The sequence below is a fragment of the Ochlerotatus camptorhynchus genome, unplaced genomic scaffold (genome assembly GCF_037179485.1).
Source record: "Ochlerotatus camptorhynchus isolate MF236.1 unplaced genomic scaffold, CSIRO-AGI_Acam_v1.1 ptg000357l, whole genome shotgun sequence".
Classification (NCBI taxonomy): domain Eukaryota; kingdom Metazoa; phylum Arthropoda; class Insecta; order Diptera; family Culicidae; genus Ochlerotatus; species Ochlerotatus camptorhynchus.
Genome location: NW_027040845.1, coordinates 6,357,501 through 6,378,657, shown reverse-complemented (window position 1 = coordinate 6,378,657; position 21,157 = coordinate 6,357,501). Strand labels below are relative to the sequence as shown.

Sequence of the window (21,157 nt, the reverse complement as noted above, 5' to 3'; positions counted from 1 at the left end):
AGACAAAAAGAAGCCAGCTGTCTCCTCTTCCTCTTAGCTCAAAACCAGGGCCCCTCAAAGTCACTTTCAATCGAAAAGCATCAAGTGACGATGAAGCTGTAAACCATCACTTTCAATTGAAAGTCATTCTGTCTTCTCTTCGAGCAGACCCCTGTCAACATCAACAGAACCACTTTCGATCAGTTTTAATGCTGTTTGCTGACTCGTGTTCATTTCTTCTTTCATTGTCAAATGAACTTACTTTTGCATTGAAGCAAAGCTGTTCGATCAAAATTCGCGCAGTTTTTATGACTTTTGCTGATTGTTCACTCGGTTCATTTAAGCGTATGCGCATAGATCTGTGCACGTTGATGTCATATTTATCATTGTCGGGTGGTTTGTTTACCCATCAATATGGGCATTTTTTTTAATCGGTGTGACGTCTAGAAATCGAGCATTTATGTTCGACGCCATTTTTAAATCCAAGATGGCGGCTTCCAGTTCTATAAAAAGTGTTAAATACTATCAAATACCTATCAATAAAGGTATTTTTGGAATCGGGGTGATGTCTACGGGATGAAAATCGATATCCGACGACATTTTGAAATCGAAGATGGCGGCTTCCGGCTCAATGAAAAGTGGAAATACAGTCAAATACACATCAATATTGATATTAATGTAATCTTTATGAAGTCTACAGATCGAAAAAAATGATATGCGACGCCATTTAGAAATCCAAGATGGCGACTTCCGATTTCAGAACAAATGGGAAATATTGTCAAATACCCATCAATTTAAGTATTTTTGGAATCGGGATGGCGTCTAGAGGCCTGAAATCGATATCCGACGCCATTTTGAAATCCAAGACGGCGACTTCCGATTTGCGTAAAAGTATCAAATACCCTAAAATATGGTTATTTTTAGAATGGGGATGAGACTTAGATGCCGAAATTTGATGTCACGCCGCTTTTAAATCCAAAATGGCGCCTTCGGTTCAGAAAAACTGTGAAATACTGTCAAATACCGATCAATGTGGGTTTTTTTGGAATCGGGTTGACATCTAGAAGCAAGAAATCGATGTCTGATGCCATCTTGAAATTCATGATGATGGCTTCCGATTTCAGAAGAAGTGTCAAGTGGCCTGCAAATGGCATCGAATATCGATTTTCAGCATCTACGCGTCGTGGGAATCGTAAAGTTTCCCGTTCCGAAAAATACTCCGATATTAGGGTATTTGACACTTTTTATGAAACCTAATGGCCGCCATATTGGATTTCACAATGGCATCGGATATAGATTTTCGGCATCTACACGTTGTACCCATTCCGAAAATAATCATATTGTAGGGTATTTGAAGCTTTCTGAACCCTCATGGGCCATATTGGATTCCAAAATGGTATCTGAACATAATGTCGGATATCGATTTTTCACATCTACGCGTTGTTCCCGTTCCTAAAATACCCATATCTTAGGGTATTTGACACTTCCGAAAACCAATTGTCACTATTTTGATTTCAAAAATGGCATCGGTAATCGATTTTCAGCATCTACCCGTTCCGAAAATACCCATATTGTAGGGTATTTGAGATTTTTCCTGACCTCGAGGGCCGCCATATTGGACTCCAGAATGGCCTCGTTAATTTAATTTTCGTTTAACATAAAATAATATATTATCACTATTTATAACCCGGATGCCATCCCTATCGGCAACCGATATTGTGCGGATACTACATTTTGTTGCTTGACGACGCGATGAGTGAAAAGTCGAATGAGCCCGAATTGAAGTGAAAGTGGAAAAAACGAAGGAAGCAGTTTTCGAGTCATTCATTTCGTCAATTGAAACAAATATTTGCTTCAAATGAAATGAACTAAAGCACTTGACGAACGAAACAAGCGATAGTCAAGTAATGTTTGAAAGGAGTAATGTTCATCGTGACTCGATAACAAGAAACACAATGTCTTACACGAAAATGATATTGCTCGAAATGAAGCGATTCGGCGGAGAGTTCATTTTCTTTTCTTTGTTTCGAAAATGCATAGCCCTGCTCAAAACACAGTCAGCGCACATTCTAATGCCAGTTCGAAGAAGTAGATTCCGTGCCGATTCAAATTTCGGACACTTAAACTCGAATTTCGGACACTTTTAAAAGTTGATTATCTCGGTCGAATATGATCCACATGTCTTGTAAATTTTAAATTTTTTTGACTAGTTCCCTCCACCATCATCTAACATTATTACTTTGTTTCTAACTGGATGTAATATTTAATTAAAAATGAAAGTGTGAAATTTGAATCGTCCGAAATTTGAATCGGAACGGTACATCATTCCGCGCCAGACTACGTACAATCATTCAGACCACCCTGCATGAACAAATCAGGGCAATTGCTTGCATAGCAACACTCCGCAATCAATCCCAACATTACCGGAACATTTTCTCCTATCTGGGCTCTATCCGTTCATTAGATGGACAGAAGGACAGCTGACAGTGGCGATTGAGCTTTAGTTGGAAAGTCAATAGCCAAACAAAAACTCTACTATTCGACCTCGCCTCTAACTGGAACTGCTCGAAGACATACCCTGCATTGCGGTGGCGGCTGCTGCTACACCAACCATTCCATCGTCCAGCATAGAATGTTGCAGGATCGTCTTGGCAAAATCCACCCGCAAGGTCCATATCTCGGAACGGAACCTACACGGCGAATGAGAACAACCCAAATTTGAGTTTAGCGTACTTATAAATTACATAAAGTGCAGAAACTCAGCAGTAAATTTGCCTCATGTTTTTCCATTAGGACCAAGATGTCTTAATTCCTACGATCAATCCAAAAGGGCAGCCCACGACTCGTAGATTGAAAAACGTAGACGAATAGTACTCACGGAACGTCAAGAAACGCAGGAAATTCCAGTGTTCTGATCATTTTCAAAACATCGAACAACTCTCAAAACTCCAGGAACTTCTGATCATCCCACCATCCTTCGAACTCCAAAAATAAGGGTATAATTGTCTTGAAAATTGTTCCGGGTTCTCTTCCACGATAAGCTTTCTAACTTAACAAATTCAAAGATATTTTACTCGATCCTAATAAACATTTAGCTACCTACACGATAATCCAGATATTCAGATCTCTCAGCAAATTTGGTACTTACAATGTATCTGTTTGTAAATTTTATAACACGAGAATTTTGAAAGTTCTGCCAAATGCACATATTTGTACTGTTCTGCTAATACATTTAAATTATTTAAATTGCGATTCACCACTTCTCAAAACACAAACATAACATGACAGTTCGTTCTAGGTCCTCCTGCAAAGCCTACTGCCTACATTGTCACCTAACGCTTTTGATTCACTCTTCTACTCTTCTACAGGTGCCGACAACTGGGGTCTCAAGCGTCACCTGAACACCCACACGAAACCGTTCGTCTGTATGCTGTGCGACTACAAGGCGGCCCGTTCCGAGCGCCTGGCCACGCACGTCTTCAAAGTCCACAACAAGAAGGCCTGCAACAAGTGCAACTACTTCGCCGAGGACCAAGATCAACTCAACACCCATCAGCTCGAGGCACAGTAAGTATCACTCATTTACGAGCGTCCAACTAACTAACTGCGCGTAGAATAAGACAAACGAGTACCTACTAACCACACCGATATTGAACATTTGAATGTCTCTAGCCCAAACGAAGTAAGCAAACCGGCAAAGACTACGGTCGTCGGTGGAACGATTAACAGCCCCACCGTGGTGGCCACATCCACCATCAGCGGAACGGGCAACGTGTTGCGCAATCTAGGAAATACCTTTGTTCCGAACAATATCCACGGGAACGCCAGTGGGAACTCCTTCGGGTGAGCAGACGTTTCACTTGTCGTAGACTGTTTGTTGAATTTGTTTTTTTTTTGGTTGTAACATTTTGTGTAGTTTTGCAAGCACTTTCGTTATTAGCACTTTGTCAATCACAACAAGAGACTGTGTAGACTGTTTTGGATTGCGTTAGGTTCGAAATTAATTTTTATGCAAAAGCCGTGTGTTCAACCCATCGTCTAACCAAATTAATAATTTAAAGAAATCGTTCCCCATCTCTTTGAAAACCCATGCCTTGCCTCACGCGACCTGCAAATTGATTGACGATCCAGGACGACGACCAACCACACCAACATCTACCACACGATAACGACCTCCGCCACGACGGGGAACATACTGACCAACAGCAACGCGTCCAATCTGATCGATACGATCAATGCCCATCTGGCCCAGACGGCCAACAACAATATCGGCGGCAGTGGTGGTGGTGGTGGTGGTGGTGTTTCTGGTAGTGTCATTCCGGGAAACGGCATAGGTGGAGGGGTAACGCAGGTGACCACAAATGGCCCTCAACACCACCTCCACCAGCAACAGCATCAACAACCTCCTACATCACACCATCAACCTCAACAGCAACAGCAACAGCAACAGCAGCAGCAGCAACAACAGCAAACAACCCACCACTGGATAGCCAAGGTCAATCGGAAACGGGGAGCTGAGCTCCTATACAGCTATCTGGAGGCGGACGGAAGCGACTCGGAAGATTATGCCCGGTAAATTTGAAAGCGTTTGAGTTGCTGTTTTGCGGATAGTTTCGTTTGTTTTTCGGTTCACTCCACACTCGAATTTTACATTTTGACTGGTTGATTTTATTTTTTTAGGTTTTGACACTTCTGTTTTTGATTAGGTTGATTATTCTGTTCATCTGTTATATTCACTAGAATGGAAGAAAAATTTTCCGAAAAAGCACATTGCCAAATTTAGCTGTAAGAATTCGATCAGACTTCTAAAAATAATTCTGTCACGCAGAAGTAATACAAACATAAATAGTTAAAGTACATAACTCTACATGGGAGCTTACCATCAATCATACTTTCATTGGTCGAAAGGTACAGTAGCAGCACCTCCCCTAACCGTGCCTCCTCGAGATCGTCAAGTCGACGATGACAAGAGCACATACAGTGGTAGTGGTAACAATAGCTGCAATTTCCAAACCTACGACTAGATGCCTCCCTTCAGATAACGACTTGAGTGTAAAGCCCTACAGTAAAAGAGTGGACGTCTGTCAAAAGTTGTTCCAATCGAACCGTCAAAATGAACCGCTTTGCTCGATTGGAACAGCTTTTTCAGTTTTGTGGTGACAGTCGTCCATACTTTACTAGAGGGCTTTACTTGAGTGCGGTACAATCGATAGAACTGTTCAAACACATCGTCGGTACATGGGCAAATCGGTGATCATTTCTTTTTGCAGTGGTGGCGCGGGGGGGGGGGAGTATACCCCTCACCATCCCTCTCGAACTGGTTAGTTTGGTAAAGAGAGATGATCAACCCGATTCGTACCTTCATCAAAGTTGTCCTTGCTCGCTTTCTACTCTCTATATACAATTTTCACACTGCCATACAGTGCTGAGATTTTGACATTGTCATTGACAGATTTTCGCGCTATATTGACAAAATTGTTTATCACGTAGTCACTGATAAATTTGATCCTCAAACAAACTTTTGTCAAAATCTCATTCATTTTTTCATCAATGGCGAAGATTCACCTAGCTACAAAACGTTTAATTTCGTGCATTCTGTGTCATATTTTGTTATCCAAGCAGTTGAGGACGTAGACGCTTTTTCACTTTAACGGCTCCATGTAATTGTTTTGCTCAATTCATTTAATTTCGTTACTAATTTAGCTAATCAAAACATCTGCACATGACATGGTTTGCCTTGACGATGACTGTTAGCAAAAATGAGAGACCAAAGCATTTGAATATCGCCGTGTATTGTCGAGATTTTGCAGCACTGCTGCCATACTCTAATGGAACTATCAACTCTATACTTTCATCACCGACAAACCGACATGAAACTTAAACTTAACTCTTGATCGAGAATCCATAACGGCCGATTCAAATGTGCAGCGATCCTCGGTCGGTTTGTCGGTGCTTTCATCTCCTCATCTACCGTATAAAAATGGCCACTTTATACCCCGGACAGACTATGACTTATATCATGTAATATAGGCTGTCTTGCAATGAGCACTCATACATCTAGTTTTGACTGGAAATCCTATGTATGAGTGCTCATTGCAAGGCAGTCTATATTACATGATATAAGCCATAGTCTGTCCAGGGTATTAGTCTGTTATTTTAAATTAGCATCTTCAACTATATAATTCTGTCATTGTTTGTAAAATAATTGGATGTAAATGGAAGTAACTGTAGCTTTGTGATACAAAGGGGACAAAAGAACCCGAGCAAAACTAGGATTTTTTGTGCAGAAATGCTAGTTCAAGTACAAAATTAGCAATGTGGCTTGTCAAATTTATAAATGAATCATATCGTCAAGCCATTTTCTACAGAGATGCCGCTGTTCTGCTGGTAGGATCGATCGTTGTTCCTACCAGTACTCCTTCTCAACGATCTCCGTCGGTCAATCCCAGCATAACAGAGAACTTCCGAAGTTGTCTTCGGTTGAACAATACAACAGTTGCAATACCTTTGCATCGCACAACTCCTTGACGAAACACTGCTGAGTCTCAATGTGTCTCGAACGCTTGGTTGTCCGTTCCGAAACGATGAAGTAAATGCAGCTCTGGTTGTCCTCCCACAGCGTCGCTGGCTTGAAGGACGGTTCACCGAACTCGTCTGAAGGACGGTTCACCGAACTCGTCGAACAAATTCAGAAACCAAACAGTCTCTTGGCTCGCCTCGCTCAACGCCACGTATTCCGATTCCTTCGAAGACAGTGAGACGAAATTCTGTAGATGGCTTGTCCACGAAATGGCCCCGCCTGCGTACACGAAAACGATGCCGGTCGTCGACTATCGAGTTTTCAAATCACCCGCTTAGTCCGCATCTGAGTATCCAGTCAACTTGCCGTCAGAACTTCAACTGCCAGTTCTTTGTACTTTTCAGGTAGCGAACTACCCGTTTAGCCACTATCCAATCGCATCTCCCCAAAATGGACACACTAGCAGCGTTGTCCGGTCTCGCGCAGACACCTGCAACCACTTCTGAGTGCGGTTCGAGGTGTGGCACGGAGCCCCATCTTGTTGAAATACAACATTTGGCTTCGGACCGTACTGTTCTTTGATCCACGGAAGAACATACCTACTTAAAATCCCGATGTAGATGTAGAATGAACACCGGGTCCATTTTTTTGCCATCGGAAGCCACCAATCCAAACACCATAACGCTAGCAGGATGCTTGGTCAGATACACGTTCTTGTGCTCGTCGACCACGTCTTTTACCGGAAGAGAACTAATATACCGGTCGGTTCTGGAATTTGATACGGGATCGACGGTAAACATGCTCTCGTCGGTGAACAGGATTACCGGATTTTTTCGCTTAAAGAAGTTCAAGATTTTCTTGCATCTTTCGACTCGTAGCTCCCGGATGCGGTTGGTAATCAAAGTCCTGCCAAAGTTCAGGGAAGTCCTGACGAAGTTCAACGAAGTCCTGTTGAAGTTCAGGGAAGTCCTGACGAAGTTCAGGAAAGTCCTGCTGAAGTTCAGGGAAATTCTGCAGAAATTCAGGGAAGTCCTGCCAATGTTCAAGGAAAGCCTGTCGAACTTCAAGAAAGTCCTGCTGAAGTTCAGTGAAGTCCTGACGAAGTTTAGCGAAGTCCTGCCAATTTTCAGGGAAGTCCTGCCGTAGTTCATCAAATTCCTTCCGAAGTTCCGCGAAGTCCTGCTGAAGCTGAGGGAAGTCCTGTTGAAGTTCAGGGAAGTCCTAACGAAGTTCAACGAAGCCCTGTTGAAGTTCAGGGAAGTCCTGACGAAGTTCAGGAAAGTCCTGCTGAAGTTCAGGGAAATTCTGCAGAAATTCAGGGAAGTCCTGCCAATGTTCAAGGAAAGCCTGTCGAACTTCAAGAAAGTCCTGCCAAAGTTCAGGGAAGTCCTGCCGAAGTTCAGCGAAGTCCTGCTGAAGTTCAGGGAAGTCCTGCCGTAGTTCAGCGAAGTCCTGCTGATGTTCAGGAAAGTCCTGCCAAAGATCAGGGAAGTCCTGCTGAAGTTCAGTGAAGTCCTGCTGATGTTCAGGAAAGTCCTGCCAATGTTCAGGGAAGTCCTGCCGTAGTTCATCAAATTCCTTCCGAAGTTCAGGGAAGTATTGCTGAAGTTCAGGGAAGTCCTATTGAAGTACAGGGAAGTATTGCTGAAGTTCAGGGAAGTCCTGATGCAGTTCATGGAAGTCCTGCCGAAGTTCAGGGAAGTCCTGCTAAAGTTCAGGGAAGTTCTGCTGAAGTGTAGGGAAGTCCTGCCGAAGTTCAGGAAAGTCCTGCTGAAGTTCAGGGAAGTCCTGCCGTAGTTCAGCGAAGTGAAGTCCTGACGAAGTTCAGCGAAGTCCTTCCAATGTTCAGGGAAGTCCTGCTGATGTTCAGGGAAGTCCTGCCGAAGTTCAGGGAAGTTCTGAAGTTCAGGGAAGTCCTGCCGAAGTTCAGAGAAGTCCTGCTGCAGTTCATGGAAGTCCTACCGAAGTTCAGGGAAGTCCTGCTGAAGTTCAGGGAAGTGTTTTTGTGTTTTGTGAGGACGTTCAAAATCTCATCGTTCTTCCACCAGTGAAAACTGCTCACGCACAGATACATGCAAAAGCCAGTTGTTTGCTTAGGAAAACGAAATCTAATGCTTGGAATTGCGTTACAAAAAATGGTTTGCATTGAAATAATGCATTTTACAGGTATGTTGTTTTCGGAGGAAATGTTCCTCAAAATATTTTGAAACGATCTACGGGAGTGAAATCTGACCTTTCATTCGAAATACTTGTGTAATTGATGGGCAAACTTAGCGACCACTATGATTGTGGTCCTAAAATTGAACGTAGAAAATGGTTTACAGAAAATTTAAACAATAAATCAATCTTGTAAAAATTGCTAGAGATAGCAATTTTAGTTCTTTAATTTTGCACGGAAGAGTTTTTTCGATTGAGCGCTGCGTTATTTTTTTTTTTTAAATCGATGAAGTGAGTCATTCTAAACCGATCTACTTTCACCTTAATGGCAACATTCATGGAATCCCTTCACTTCACGTATTCACTAGCACAGATCAAGCCATCCAGAAGTCATACAGGTCTGAAAATTAAACGCGATCATTGCTTCTCTGCAGCCAACATGCAGTTTCATTTTGAACTTTGTACATTAAGTAGATCACCAAATGTGTGCCCGTGAAAATGCAAAGGGATAAAACAAATTGTATGGAAAATGGATTCCGTCAGTCGAGTCCTTAATTTGTTTTCAGTCCGTCCCCAGAAATCCATTAAATTTTATTCCGTTAAAATAAAGGGTGTACCACATCAAATTGCATCACGGAAAAAACGCTGTAGAAAATTACCTAGTTGACCGATCCTTTTCAAACTTTCAGACAATAAAATATAACCCATTAGTAAGCCTTTGGTATATTTATTTCATTCAACTTCAATACCATAACCGTACGCTCGCACCTTACGCTTAACTGTACACTGTACAACATCTGGCTGCAGCTTCTTCTGTACGGAAGCACACTTTTTCTTCATGTCTTCCTCAGATTTGACCTCCTTGGGATGCTTCCGTAGTGCCTGCTTCATAATAGCCTAGTATTTTTCGATGGGCCTTAGTTCCGGTGCGTTGAGGAGGGGGTTCATGTCCTTGGGTACGAAAGTGACCCCGTTGGCTTCGTACCACTCCAGGACAACATTTGAATAGTGGCACGAAGCTAGATCCGGCCAGAAGATCGTAGGGCCCTCGTGTTGCTTCAACAGAGGGAGCAGACGCTTCTGTGGACACTGCCTTGAGGTAGATCTCCCCGTTTACAGTTGCCACATGAGTAGATCGCTTGCCAAATCATGTATTTCTTGGCAAACTTTGAAAGTTTCTGCTTCCTTACTTGCTCCGGAACATCAAACTTGTGCTGGGCGGTGAAGAACAGTTTCGCCTTGACGTAAGTCTCATCATCCATGATGAGACAATGAGGCTTCGTCAGCATCTGGGTGCACAGTTTCCGGGCCCGTGACTTTCCCACCGTATTTTGCCGTTCGTTGCGATTTGGAGCCTTCGTATGCAGTCCCTCCCGGTCCTTGGCTCTCTGAACGAAAGACTTGGACAGATTCAACTTTTTGGCCACATCCCTGACCGAAGCATTGGGATTCCGCTTAAACGCTTTCACGACACGCTTGTGATCCTGATCACTAATAGAACATCCATTTTGACCGCATTTCTCCTTCCGTTCGATGCTCAGAGTTTCGTAGTAACGTTTAATTAAATGACTCACCGTTGACTGCACGATTCCGAGTTGTTTTCCGATGTCCCGATGAGAGAGTTGAGGATTTTCCAGGTGCTTGCGCAAAATCAATTCGCTACGTTGCTCTTCGGGGGACGCCATTCCTTGCAACTTTCGAAAAACTGACAGCGATAAAAATACAGTGTAAACAATACACTCTAAACTACTTCTACTTTAATTTTCAAGAGAAAATACCCAATGGGTAATTTTCTACAGGGTTTTTTCCGTGATGCAATTTGATGTGGGACACCCTTTATATCTGGTTCCAGACATAGCCAAAAACAACGATTTATTTTTATTTTTTCTCTTATAAATAGTGCACGGAGAAGACATACGCCACTGTTATGTGGATTCATCTGTTTTTTTTAATCCTTAATTTGATAAATATCGTTTAGTTTACTTTAAGTTAATTAACACTGCGAACACGATGCCTCCGGTCAAATCAAGACCAACAATTGAAAAGGCCTCAATTCCATTTTGTAAACAAACCTTGTAGGGCCATTCTGTAGTCAACGCAAACCAACAAAATGACCAGGTAGGGGGAATTCTCCTCTACCTGATTGTGTTTTAGGTTTACGAATGTAGGTTTCGGTTCGCGAGAAAATGGCCTTACAAGGTTTGTTTACAAAAAGGAGTTGGTCATGAAATGTGTAACGGCAAACTTGCAATGTTTGAAAAATCATAGCTCAGTATCTCGTTAATAAAGAAAACTAAACTAAACTAATAGCTCAGTCATTTATTGAAGAATTTCAAATTTGAAACTAGGAGTTTAAAGTTTTATTCGGTATCAATAGGTTTAAAATCTATCGATAAATTGCTGATTTTTCAAACATTGTCAATTTGCCGTTACACATTCTGAATATCTTGGTTTAAGTTATTTTCCATTCATAAATGTCTGTATAAAGAGAGAGAGAGAGAAGGATTAGTAATCTCCATTTTATTCCACTACCTTATTTGGTTATCCTTGACAGATACACGTATATCGTCTGCAATGTGCAGACTTCTTCAGTGTCTTGTACTAATTCTCGACTCGAGACACTGAAGAAATCTGCATATGGTGGACGAAATACGTGAATCTGTCAAGGATAAGAAAATAATGCGAAGGAATTAAATGGAAATTACTAATCCATCTCTTTCTCTCTTCATACGGGTATTCCACTAAGGACGCCCACATTGATCAGGATAAGTTTCTAATTCGCACCAATCCCTTCTTCCTCTCTCATTACAGCTTACTCAACATGCAAGCGGTTGGCCGTAACAAAGCTTCCGTCACGCAGGATTTTCATAATGCGGGAGGCGGAAACCAACAATACAGCAACAGTAGCAGCAACAGCAGCAGCAACGGTACCAACATGCTATCACTCCTGGTGGCAGCATCCTCATCGGCATCATGCTCACCCACGCATGCATCGCCCTCGTCACCGTCGTCACCGGCGTCATCCCTGGCATCGCCAACGGAAACGGCTGCTACTGGTTGCTCCACAATGCAACAGCATCAACCTGGCAAGATTCCCATGACCGCTAATGGGATGGCAATGGCCAACCTGACTGAGGAGCATCTCTCGTTGCTCCAACTATTGGCCACTGCCGCCGTTGCTCAACAACATCTGCAGCAACAGCAGCAACAACAGCAGCAGCAGCAACAACAGCAACAACAACAGCTGCAACAGAAGGCGACGTCGACAACGATTAGCACTTCGCCTCCCGCGAATCAACCTCACCAACAGCAGCAACTACCGAACCACCACCACCACCAGAATAGTACAAACCACTCGGCCAGCGATCCCGTGAACAACAATGGTTCCAAGCGACGTCGTAAAAGTAGTTCCCGAAACGATAAGGAGAATTTGGTCCACCGCCATCCGGCCGCCGCCAGCGGCAAGGTCATCGATCTTACAACCCCCAACAGCGCCGCGACCGGTCCAGCCGAAAACGGAATTGAACGGAACAACAACAGCAGCAGCAACAATAACAATAGTACCGTTAACAATAAGAATATAAACGAAACTATTTTTGATAGAGTGTATAAGAAACCGTACAATATGTTTTTAACGAATGCGTTCTGCAAGCCAACGTCGATCGCCGAGAAGGTCGACAAGGTCCCCAGGGACGAAAACTTTTCCCTGACCGAATTCCTTCGGAACCACAAGGAAGTCTCGATCAGTTCGCTGTCGTCGGCGAACAAGACCCGGGGCGACGACGACGACGTGATCTTCATCAAGGAGGAGGCAAGGCTCGGCCGAAAGCAGCAGCTACCCCGGCGAAAACTGCCGGCGGAATCGGACCTGAATCAAAGCACCGATCAGCAGCAGATCGCTGACATCCGGGATAAGCACATGATCCGGTTGATAACGCGGAAGCTGTGCTGCCGGATCTGCCAGAATCAGCAACGTCTGGAGCATTCGGACAACTGCCACTACCACAGCAAAACGTCGCTGATCCTGCACAACCGCTGGCGCCACGGGCGGCCCACGGCGGAGCAGTGCAAGCTGTGTCGGGCAACCTTCGACCGGAAGTATAAGCTTATCTTGCATCAACGGTTGCGGCACTCGAAGAAGAGGAAATTGGCGCCAAAAAGCGTTAAGTCCAAGAAGAGCGTGTCGTCCACTGCCGGCAAGAAGGTTTCCAGCAAGAAGAAACCGCAAAAGCAGCAGAAGGAACGGAAACGGAAGTCCAAAAGCCGCTCCGGCAGCAACAAACGGCGCAAGTAGATGGTAGGTGTAAAGATTTTGAACATTTTTTTATTATTATCGTGTACTAAAAGGCGGTAGCTATCTGTATTATACTGTGGTAGAAATGTACGGAGTCTACTCATCCGTAACGCACTACGATTGGGCAGGTGAAACATATTTAGCAACGTAGAGTAGAACCGAAACAGAGATTTGATGTGTGTTTTCGCACAAGATACTACTTTTACTTTGACTTTAACTTTAAACATTTATAAAATATTTTATTTCATATTTCAAACAACGGAACCAGAACAAGCTCAATCCAAGTTTAGAAGAAGAAGAAGAGGAAGAAAAAAGACAGAGAGATTAATCCCGATTCGGCTAAGCCAAGGCGTGCAATCTATTCCTAAAAATTCTCCTACGAATGACTAACTTCTATCTTCACGCAGAGGAAACGTACAAAAGTATCGAACAAAACTATATATTTTCTCGTAAAACATTTATACAACCCGGAATGGTACCTATTAGGTATTCATATTATATTCTACTTGCCATTTGCCACGCGCAGTCCAAAACTCAAAACGACAAAGTATATTATTTTGTTACCTATTAGCGATTGCACCACCCGTTCTCAGTTCGCTACATTAGAGGAAGCGGGAAAATTTTCGTTCAAATTGTTTTTTACCACATTTATTTGTTTACGTTTCATTCACAACCATGTAAAGTTTTAAAAAAAAGCAGAAGTAAAGTGAGAACCCCATAACAAAAGTGGAAATTGACGTGTCATAACAAAAGTGTAACGAGGTAGCAAGAGAAAAAAAATAAGTCACTTCAGACAAAAGAGAAGAAACACAAGAAAAATCTGATTATTATTATTGCTATTATATATTATATATTGTAACAACCAACTGTATTGATCAATGTGAATTCTTAATAAAAGAAAAATCAACCAAACGAGAATCGCAAAATTGTGGAAAATTTGAATGGGAAAACCCCACAATGTCGTTATTGGAATACGGTGGAATATCACATTTAGATACACGGAAATGAAAAACTACCCAAAATTAAGTACTTTTCCCTCAATTCCCATATAAAGGCTGACTAAAAGTAAATTGATACGCCCCTCGCGCGCCGCTAGCACGCTTCTAGTGTTGGGAATCAAAAATCTTTGACAATGGTTTGTTAACACTTCTATAGAGAACAACTGGTGCAAGTTTGATCAAAGTAGTCGATCGCATTCAGAAATAACCTCGGAAATAACGTCAAATGGAACTCGAAAGAGGAAAAAATATTGTGCACAAACACCTGGAACATCCGGAGTGGTCCGGTTCCAAGCTGGCTAAAGTGCTGAAAGTGGACCCTACACGATGGCTCTTATTGACAATAATCGTCATCTGCCGTAACCAGCGGTTACCAGTTCAAGTTCAACTAGAATGTGGCTTTTACTCCCAGAGAGGGTGATAGGCCCGTAGAACGGCGCTGATGGTAGAAGATTTCTCCATGGAGTCGTGTTGCTTGATAGTGCAGCACAAAGTGGGAGGTAAACTCCTTCTAAAGCTAAATATCACCACGAGACCGATAGCGAACAAGTACCGTGAGGGAAAGTTGAAAAGCACTCTGAATAGAGAGTCAAAAAGTACGTGAAACTGCCTAGGGCTCAAGCCCGTTGAACTCGATTATCCGAGCGGAGACATTCACCTGCGGTTCGGCCGGTTCCGGCCGGCTCGCCGCAGGGCACTTGTCTCCCGCGTCACACGAGGACATTGCGATCCATTACGAAACAGCCCCAGCAAACAATTTTGTTAACATTACTCAGTTGCAATTCAGTTAGCTGTAGCCTTATACAATATAAAAGCATCGTACAAGATGCATGAATTCCTTATATGCGTACAAAAGTGGAGGCCATATACGTACAAATAGTATTTAGCGCAAACATCATATAAGAGATGTCTTATGATTTCATTAGAATGATTACGCAATCTGTTATTTTTCGTCTTGTATTACATAACGTGCATAATGCAATTATATATCAAAGCTTATATAACTTTTCAAGTTACTGTATTGTACACATTATAGGATATGTTAAAAAACATATCCGCAGATGTATATATATATATATATATAATCATGGTTAAACCGCAATGCATTGATAGTTCATTTGCATCCATACTTTTACGAAAAAAAAAATCCTGCGGGTATAAATCAAATGATATGGATATTGGATAATTGGTTTGAACACATACTTTTTAAATAACTCAACGCATACCTGGTTACATTAGCCTCGATCCTGGTGTCTTCATATCTGCATGGCAGCTACTTATCCATTAGTCCATATACATATTGGTCAATCAACGAATTTTTGTCTATCTTACAAAATCATTAGATTCTAGATTAAGTTCAACATCTTATAAGACTGTTGTTGAGTTTATTATAATTTTATATGCCAGTAACGCTATACGACATTGTTTTGATCGAAATACGATGCATTCCCAATTACATCATAACATATCGACAGTAAGCATGCATAAGGGCCTATACGCGATGATCGATTCTCTTCGTCGATTTTCTCTTTTGTTAATAACTCGCTAGATTTAACGTTTCTCGGTGCGTTTCTGTTGCTTTTGATAGCCAATACAACCTGTTACTACTCTGCATTGAACAAATTCTAGAAAATTGTTTCGCTTAGCTGTAGCAATGCAAAGAGAATATCGATGAAGAGAATCGATCATCGCGTATTCGCCCTTATGCATGCTCACTGTCGATATGTGATTATTAGGGCACTGCTACGATCATTAAATGGACCGCTAAATGATTAAGGAACAGCAGCAAAATGCTTTTTAATCAATGTTCCCAAACCAGTGGATACTAGCAATAGTACAAATTCGTCACACCAATTATTACTCCATTTTCATAGATTATTATGTGATAAGAAATTTCAGTTTCAATAAAAAACAGTTTTGGTTGATTATTGCAATTCACTTCACTCTTATGTAAAGGGAAATGTGTTACATTATAAACTTTAAGAATGATATCAAAATAACAAAACTGGCTACTCTGGCACTTCATCAGTAGTGATCGGTAAATGTAAATAAACATTCGTTTTCCACTATACTGTCCTCATCGCATCGAACAGCTGCTTCTTCTCGTCGATTAATCACAGTAAGTTGAATTAAAACTTTATCCTCTTAAATAAACTAAAAACAAAAACAAATCTTTCAGATGTACGGAGTTGCGCAGTTTATAGAAAACGGCCGATTTCAGGTTCTGGCAGTACCCATGAGCTGGATACAAAAGGAGTTCCTAATGTGGCCAAAGTCATTGAACAACGAGAAGATCGATAAGATGCGGAAGGAAGGGACGATTTTTAAAGGCGCAACCAAATCCGTACCAGTTATCGTAACACGAAAATTCCGCAGCTTCCAAGCGGCGGAAGCTTCTGTGGAAGAACTGTCAAAAAAGACGTGTCGGATTTTGAAGCAAAAAAAAAGCAACTGAAATCTGCAAAAAAAAAGAGGCCAGCGGAAAAGCGGAACGATTACAACTCACTTTGTAAAGGTATGTTTTCATTTAAATGGTTCAATTATAAATTAACGTGACTGTTTTCAGCAATCGTTGGCAAAGAGAAACAAGCTTGCAGTTCCCGAAGCTCGTTTCAGAAAGTTAAAGCACTATCGGTTGAGCCACCGGAAAAACTGGTCCGTCCACCACAGCCATTGGAACCAGTCATCAATATTCGCCCTGATACGCCACCGGAAAATCTAATCCGTCCTCCACAGCCAATGGAACCGGTGATCAATATTCGGCCGGATGTGACAGCTCCAAGGGATGATTTCCAATCATTTCTTCAACCATCTGCCACAACCACAACGATTGCCCAGACATCTGCGGAAATAGCGAGAGCAGTTCAAATTGTGCAGCAGTCATCAACATCAAACGTTGTCCAGGAACCAATACTACGTATGCCGGAGGATTTCATGCTTCAACAGATCCAGTTGAAGCCGCTGGAAACTACTAGTTCCCTTCCAGGTAAAAACTTCAATGATAATTTTGACACTGAAAAAAAAATTGTGGTTGCTTTGTTGAAGTTAACAAATTTAAATGACATTATTGGTGTTTTGGATTCATGTGCTCCATTTGGTGAGTTTGCATATTTTTGACAGACAAAAAATTAATTTTGACAGACACCTTCTCGAAAATCGACCGATCAATAACTGATTAATTTATTTTTAATGTGTCAAATTTAAGTGAAATTTTTTTAAATGGAACACAGCCTTAAATAGTACCGAATTAAATTTATTGATTGCATGCATTTTGCAGATTATCGATCATTTGCGCCAAATGTTCCTGAAGAGAACATTCACTTTGAGGCTTATACCAAGAATATGGATGTGGAAGGTATTTGAGTTTTTATATTAATTTAATATTGATTATCAGCTTTATTATAATCATTGTCAATAAAAATACAATACAAATAATGAAATGTCCTTTTAGGTGAGGATACCGATCAAGTTGAAACTGCAACGGACCTAGATGCACTTATTAAACAAAATATTTTCGATGCAGTCAATGATGCAATGCGGAGCTATCTTGACATACACATCGAAAACATAGTAGAACGTGCGGTAACTGCAGCTGTCGATAGAAGTTTTGCGACTAATTTTGCTCGTCTAGCAGCCATGACGGAGGTATTAAATAAAACGACATCCAAAGACGACACAGTTATCGAGTTACGATCACCTGTTGATACTGAGAAGCATGTTACCGATTGGAATGCTGAGTTGACAAATGATGCTCTTCAAATGAAATATGTGAGTACTCCAATAAACCGGTTCATTAATTATTCAAGAATTCAAATGTATCATAATTTAAAATATTACATCTTTTTTTTCCAGATGGAATTTTTCTCCCGAATTATTGTTCCTAATTCGTACGTGGAAAAAGGAGATAACGCGTTTTACGTCATTGCAGATTGTCTATTCACTAGACAATTTTGGAATCGATTTACTTGGACAGGTGTGAACAGAGGACATAAATCCAAACGAGGCTTCCGTGAATTTGGAAACGTCACGGAACTGCTTTTAAAACTTATTCAGATTGGTGACCCCACATATACAAAACAGCAGTTGGAGAAGTGTTAAAAGGTCAAAGCCTCATCATGAAGATGCTATGAGTGTTACAGACGACATCGAACTTGATGACAATGGCTCTGATGGTGAGGATATGGAAGACTTTGAGAACACAGAGTCAATTCATCAACCGAACGACACTGATACATCTGAAGGCAATGATGGAGACTTCCAAGCTACGGAATGAAGGATTAAAGTTACGGTCGTGACTATCAATGATTTTTTTACATTTCTTGTTATTTTTTAAATGAAAAATTGTTGAATTGGATTCTTAAACAAATAAACTGCTTTCTTAGTTTTATTACTTGATATAATGCTCACATTAGGTATTATCAGTTATTTTATAACCATTTTCAGATGAAATTTGCCATTGTATGCATAAGTGGTATGAATACAGTTTTATCTTTACGGTTGATAGGAACCATTTTACATAAAATCAAATCAGGTCTGTAGAAATAAGCATTTGAAAAATTTTCTTTCACAAGTTTTGAGCTGAATACATGAAGAAAAGAAGAATCCATTGGTTTTGGGAAGAAATTTTCGATTTCCAACAAATGTTGTCCTTTGATTAATACTTCATCTTCATCTTCATGAACATCTGTCATTCCAACTAATTCTAATGTATTTGTGAGAAACCATTTGTTGGTAAACTTGTTTGTCAAAATAAATTCTGGAAAGGTAATTTTAAATACTTTTTCGTTTTTTATGACATTGATTAAAGTAAGTTTGGAGAAATGCTGTAATTTTGATGATTTTTCACTACATTCAGCTTCTGTTATTCGGTTGGCTATTTGAGCTAACGGATTAGGACCGGGTTTCACCAGCTTTTTCAATGAATGTAGGCAATTTTCGAAAGGATATGCGGAAAGAGATATTAATGTTCCAAATGTTTCCACTTCGTCTACAATATGGCAAAGATTGTGTACATTACTTGTGATAAACTCCGTACCATACAGTATCTTGTAATCATTTATAAATTCAATTAAGAGCATTCTCGCGATTGGTAAAAATGATTTGTATCTTTCCACAGAACAAATACGGACTGCGCAAAACAATAATAAAAAATGTTCATAATACTTAGGTGGTAGATGACCTTTTAGAAGCACAACTCCTACATAGTTCAAAAAAATTCGATATTCCAACCCTTTCCAAAGTGAAATATGTTCCAACGAACGCATACGTCGGTGAATCTCTACAGGGAACCTTAAATCAACCAAATATTCAGAGATAACCTGTTTTCCGTAAGCGCTCCATTTCGCTCGTTTCATCATGCATCCAGTACGCCAAGAATTAATCAGCTTCCGCATAATGCCTAACTCTAATAAATGTAACGCATCTCCAGCAATGACATCATCTATCATGTCTATCGGTAGTTCCGTAAGTAGAGACACGGAACGTTGGTGCTCTGGGTATTTATTCTCTCGAAACATTTGATTAGTCCGTAGCTCTGCATTCACTTCTGGGAAGATCATGGTTCTTGTCTCATGGGAATATTTTCCTTTCGTTGTACACTTCAGGCATCCAAACTTGCCGTTATAGTTTGTTACACACTTAATAAAGGCCCGAGCGGGAGAATCACATATAAACGCTCGAATTTTTACGGAAACTTTGTGAGTATTAACTATCACACCTGAATTAAGAACTGATGTAAGCTCATTGATGAAAGGAGATAAAAATTCATTGGCATCTTTTGGTTTGCTTGCTCCATAGTAAATACCAACGATGATTGGAGAAATGTGTGATAACTCATGGATATTCACAAGAATTGGCCAAAAATGATTGGCACTGCTCTTATATATGGGAAGACCATCAATGTTGATGTTAAGGGATACATTCATATCCACAGCAACATGCTCCAAGCGCTTTTGTAGGCCACGTTCCAAGCCATGGTGCCAGTATTTACCATAGTTTTTCATGGTTATGATTTCCAAAGTTCTAGGGGTTCTCATAAAAGTGCGGGGATCTTTTGGTAGATCCACCTGCGAGTGAGTATTGAGCACACTAATCAACGATTTCAAAGCTGCTTGCGATATTTGATATTGCGAAGCCCATTTCCGGATTTCAGATTGAAGTGATCCTAAGAATGAAAGTACAGTTTTTTTTAAATCGTTAAATTACTTTTAGTAAAATTTGGTTTTACCTTGGTATCGTTCATTTTCAACTATATCTTCTAAAATTTCTTTCGAATCATCCATACTGTGAGTATTCATTTCATTATCCAAAGCTTCCGTGGCCTCATTAAATTCTTCAGAGGTGACAGAAGCAGAAGAAGAAATCGATGAACTAGAATAATGCTGTTGGTCCACATCGTTATTTTTATCCGAATTATTTTGAGAAATCTGAGGGATGATCCTTTTTTTATGCTTTTGAAGCAAGCGACTGTACGTTCCACTTTTGCGGATTCGCGTCAATTTATTTTTTAAAACAAATGTATTCATACTCCGCCTGATTTTCCTGATTTTCCGAATATTTGTTTTTAATCGTAGATTGAACAATGATTCCACAATCAAATAAATAAAAACAGACAGATATGCAATATAAAATAACTTCATGTGTATCTATATGTAATGTTCATCAACTTTCTCGCAATATGATTTCGTGTGGACAAATACGGTGATTTATGCAACTAGGGAAAAAAGTTTTATTTCAATCATAAAAAATCGTTATATGTAATCTTTTTACAACTTGATGCAATATTGGCTGCCGTTATATACAATTCTAATTTAATATGCGTGTATATACGACTTGATTTGAACATTCTTTTACGACTTATGGTTTGCTGGGAGCTTTGGCGTCCGCAAGGTCGCCCGACAGTTGCCCCCTGGTGCTGGTTGCTTGCCCCACAGTAGCGACGCTCAGTTCTGAAGGCCTGTGCCGCGAGGTAGGGCTTACTGCACGTGGTGTTTTGCAGTCGGGCGCGTGATGGATTTCCGCGTACACCGCCTCGGTCTTCCCGCAATGGTCGATCGGCAATGATAAAATCGAGGTACCTTCGGGACCCGTCTTGAAACACGGACCAAGAAGTCTATCTTGCGCGCGAGCCAATGGTCGTCCTCCGGAACACCAAAGGCGCAAAAAACATAACTTGAGTTGTGCGGGATTACGGGCGCGGCTCTCTGCAGC

At 41.1% G+C, this 21,157-nt stretch overlaps 2 protein-coding genes across 4 annotated transcripts in view; both read left to right on the top strand.

Annotated features, from left to right (window-relative positions):
• chn (charlatan) overlaps positions 1-13,868 on the top strand; it is a 177,795-nt gene extending 163,927 nt beyond the window's left edge. For 2 of the 3 annotated variants that reach the window (XM_065231457.1, XM_065231458.1), the window contains exons 4-7: positions 3,348-3,546; positions 3,652-3,822; positions 4,111-4,551; positions 11,468-13,868. In XM_065231457.1, coding sequence (XP_065087529.1) covers positions 3,348-3,546; positions 3,652-3,822; positions 4,111-4,551; positions 11,468-12,950 — 2,294 coding nt within the window. In that variant the 3' untranslated portion in view covers positions 12,951-13,868. The remainder of the gene's footprint in view (positions 1-3,347; positions 3,547-3,651; positions 3,823-4,110; positions 4,552-11,467) is intronic. The other variant, XM_065231459.1, reaches the window with a different exon arrangement.
• LOC135709316 (uncharacterized) lies at positions 13,036-18,046 on the top strand. Its single transcript, XM_065231625.1, has 4 exons — positions 13,036-13,078; positions 16,515-16,934; positions 17,400-17,716; positions 17,801-18,046. The coding sequence occupies exons 1-4, from the start codon at positions 13,036-13,038 to the stop codon at positions 18,044-18,046; spliced, it is 1,026 nt and encodes a 341-aa protein (XP_065087697.1).
• Positions 18,047-21,157: the final 3,111 nt, after the last annotated feature.

Excerpts from the sequence above, each read along its gene's own strand:
- LOC135709316 (XM_065231625.1), top strand. The coding sequence starts at position 13,036 with ATGTACGGAGTCTACTCATCCGTAACGCACTACGATTGGGCAG. Across the intron at positions 13,079-16,514 it reads AACGCACTACGATTGGGCAG|CAATCGTTGGCAAAGAGAAA; the intron begins GTGAAACATATT and ends GACTGTTTTCAG. Across the intron at positions 17,717-17,800 it reads ATGCTCTTCAAATGAAATAT|ATGGAATTTTTCTCCCGAAT; the intron begins GTGAGTACTCCA and ends TTTTTTTTCCAG.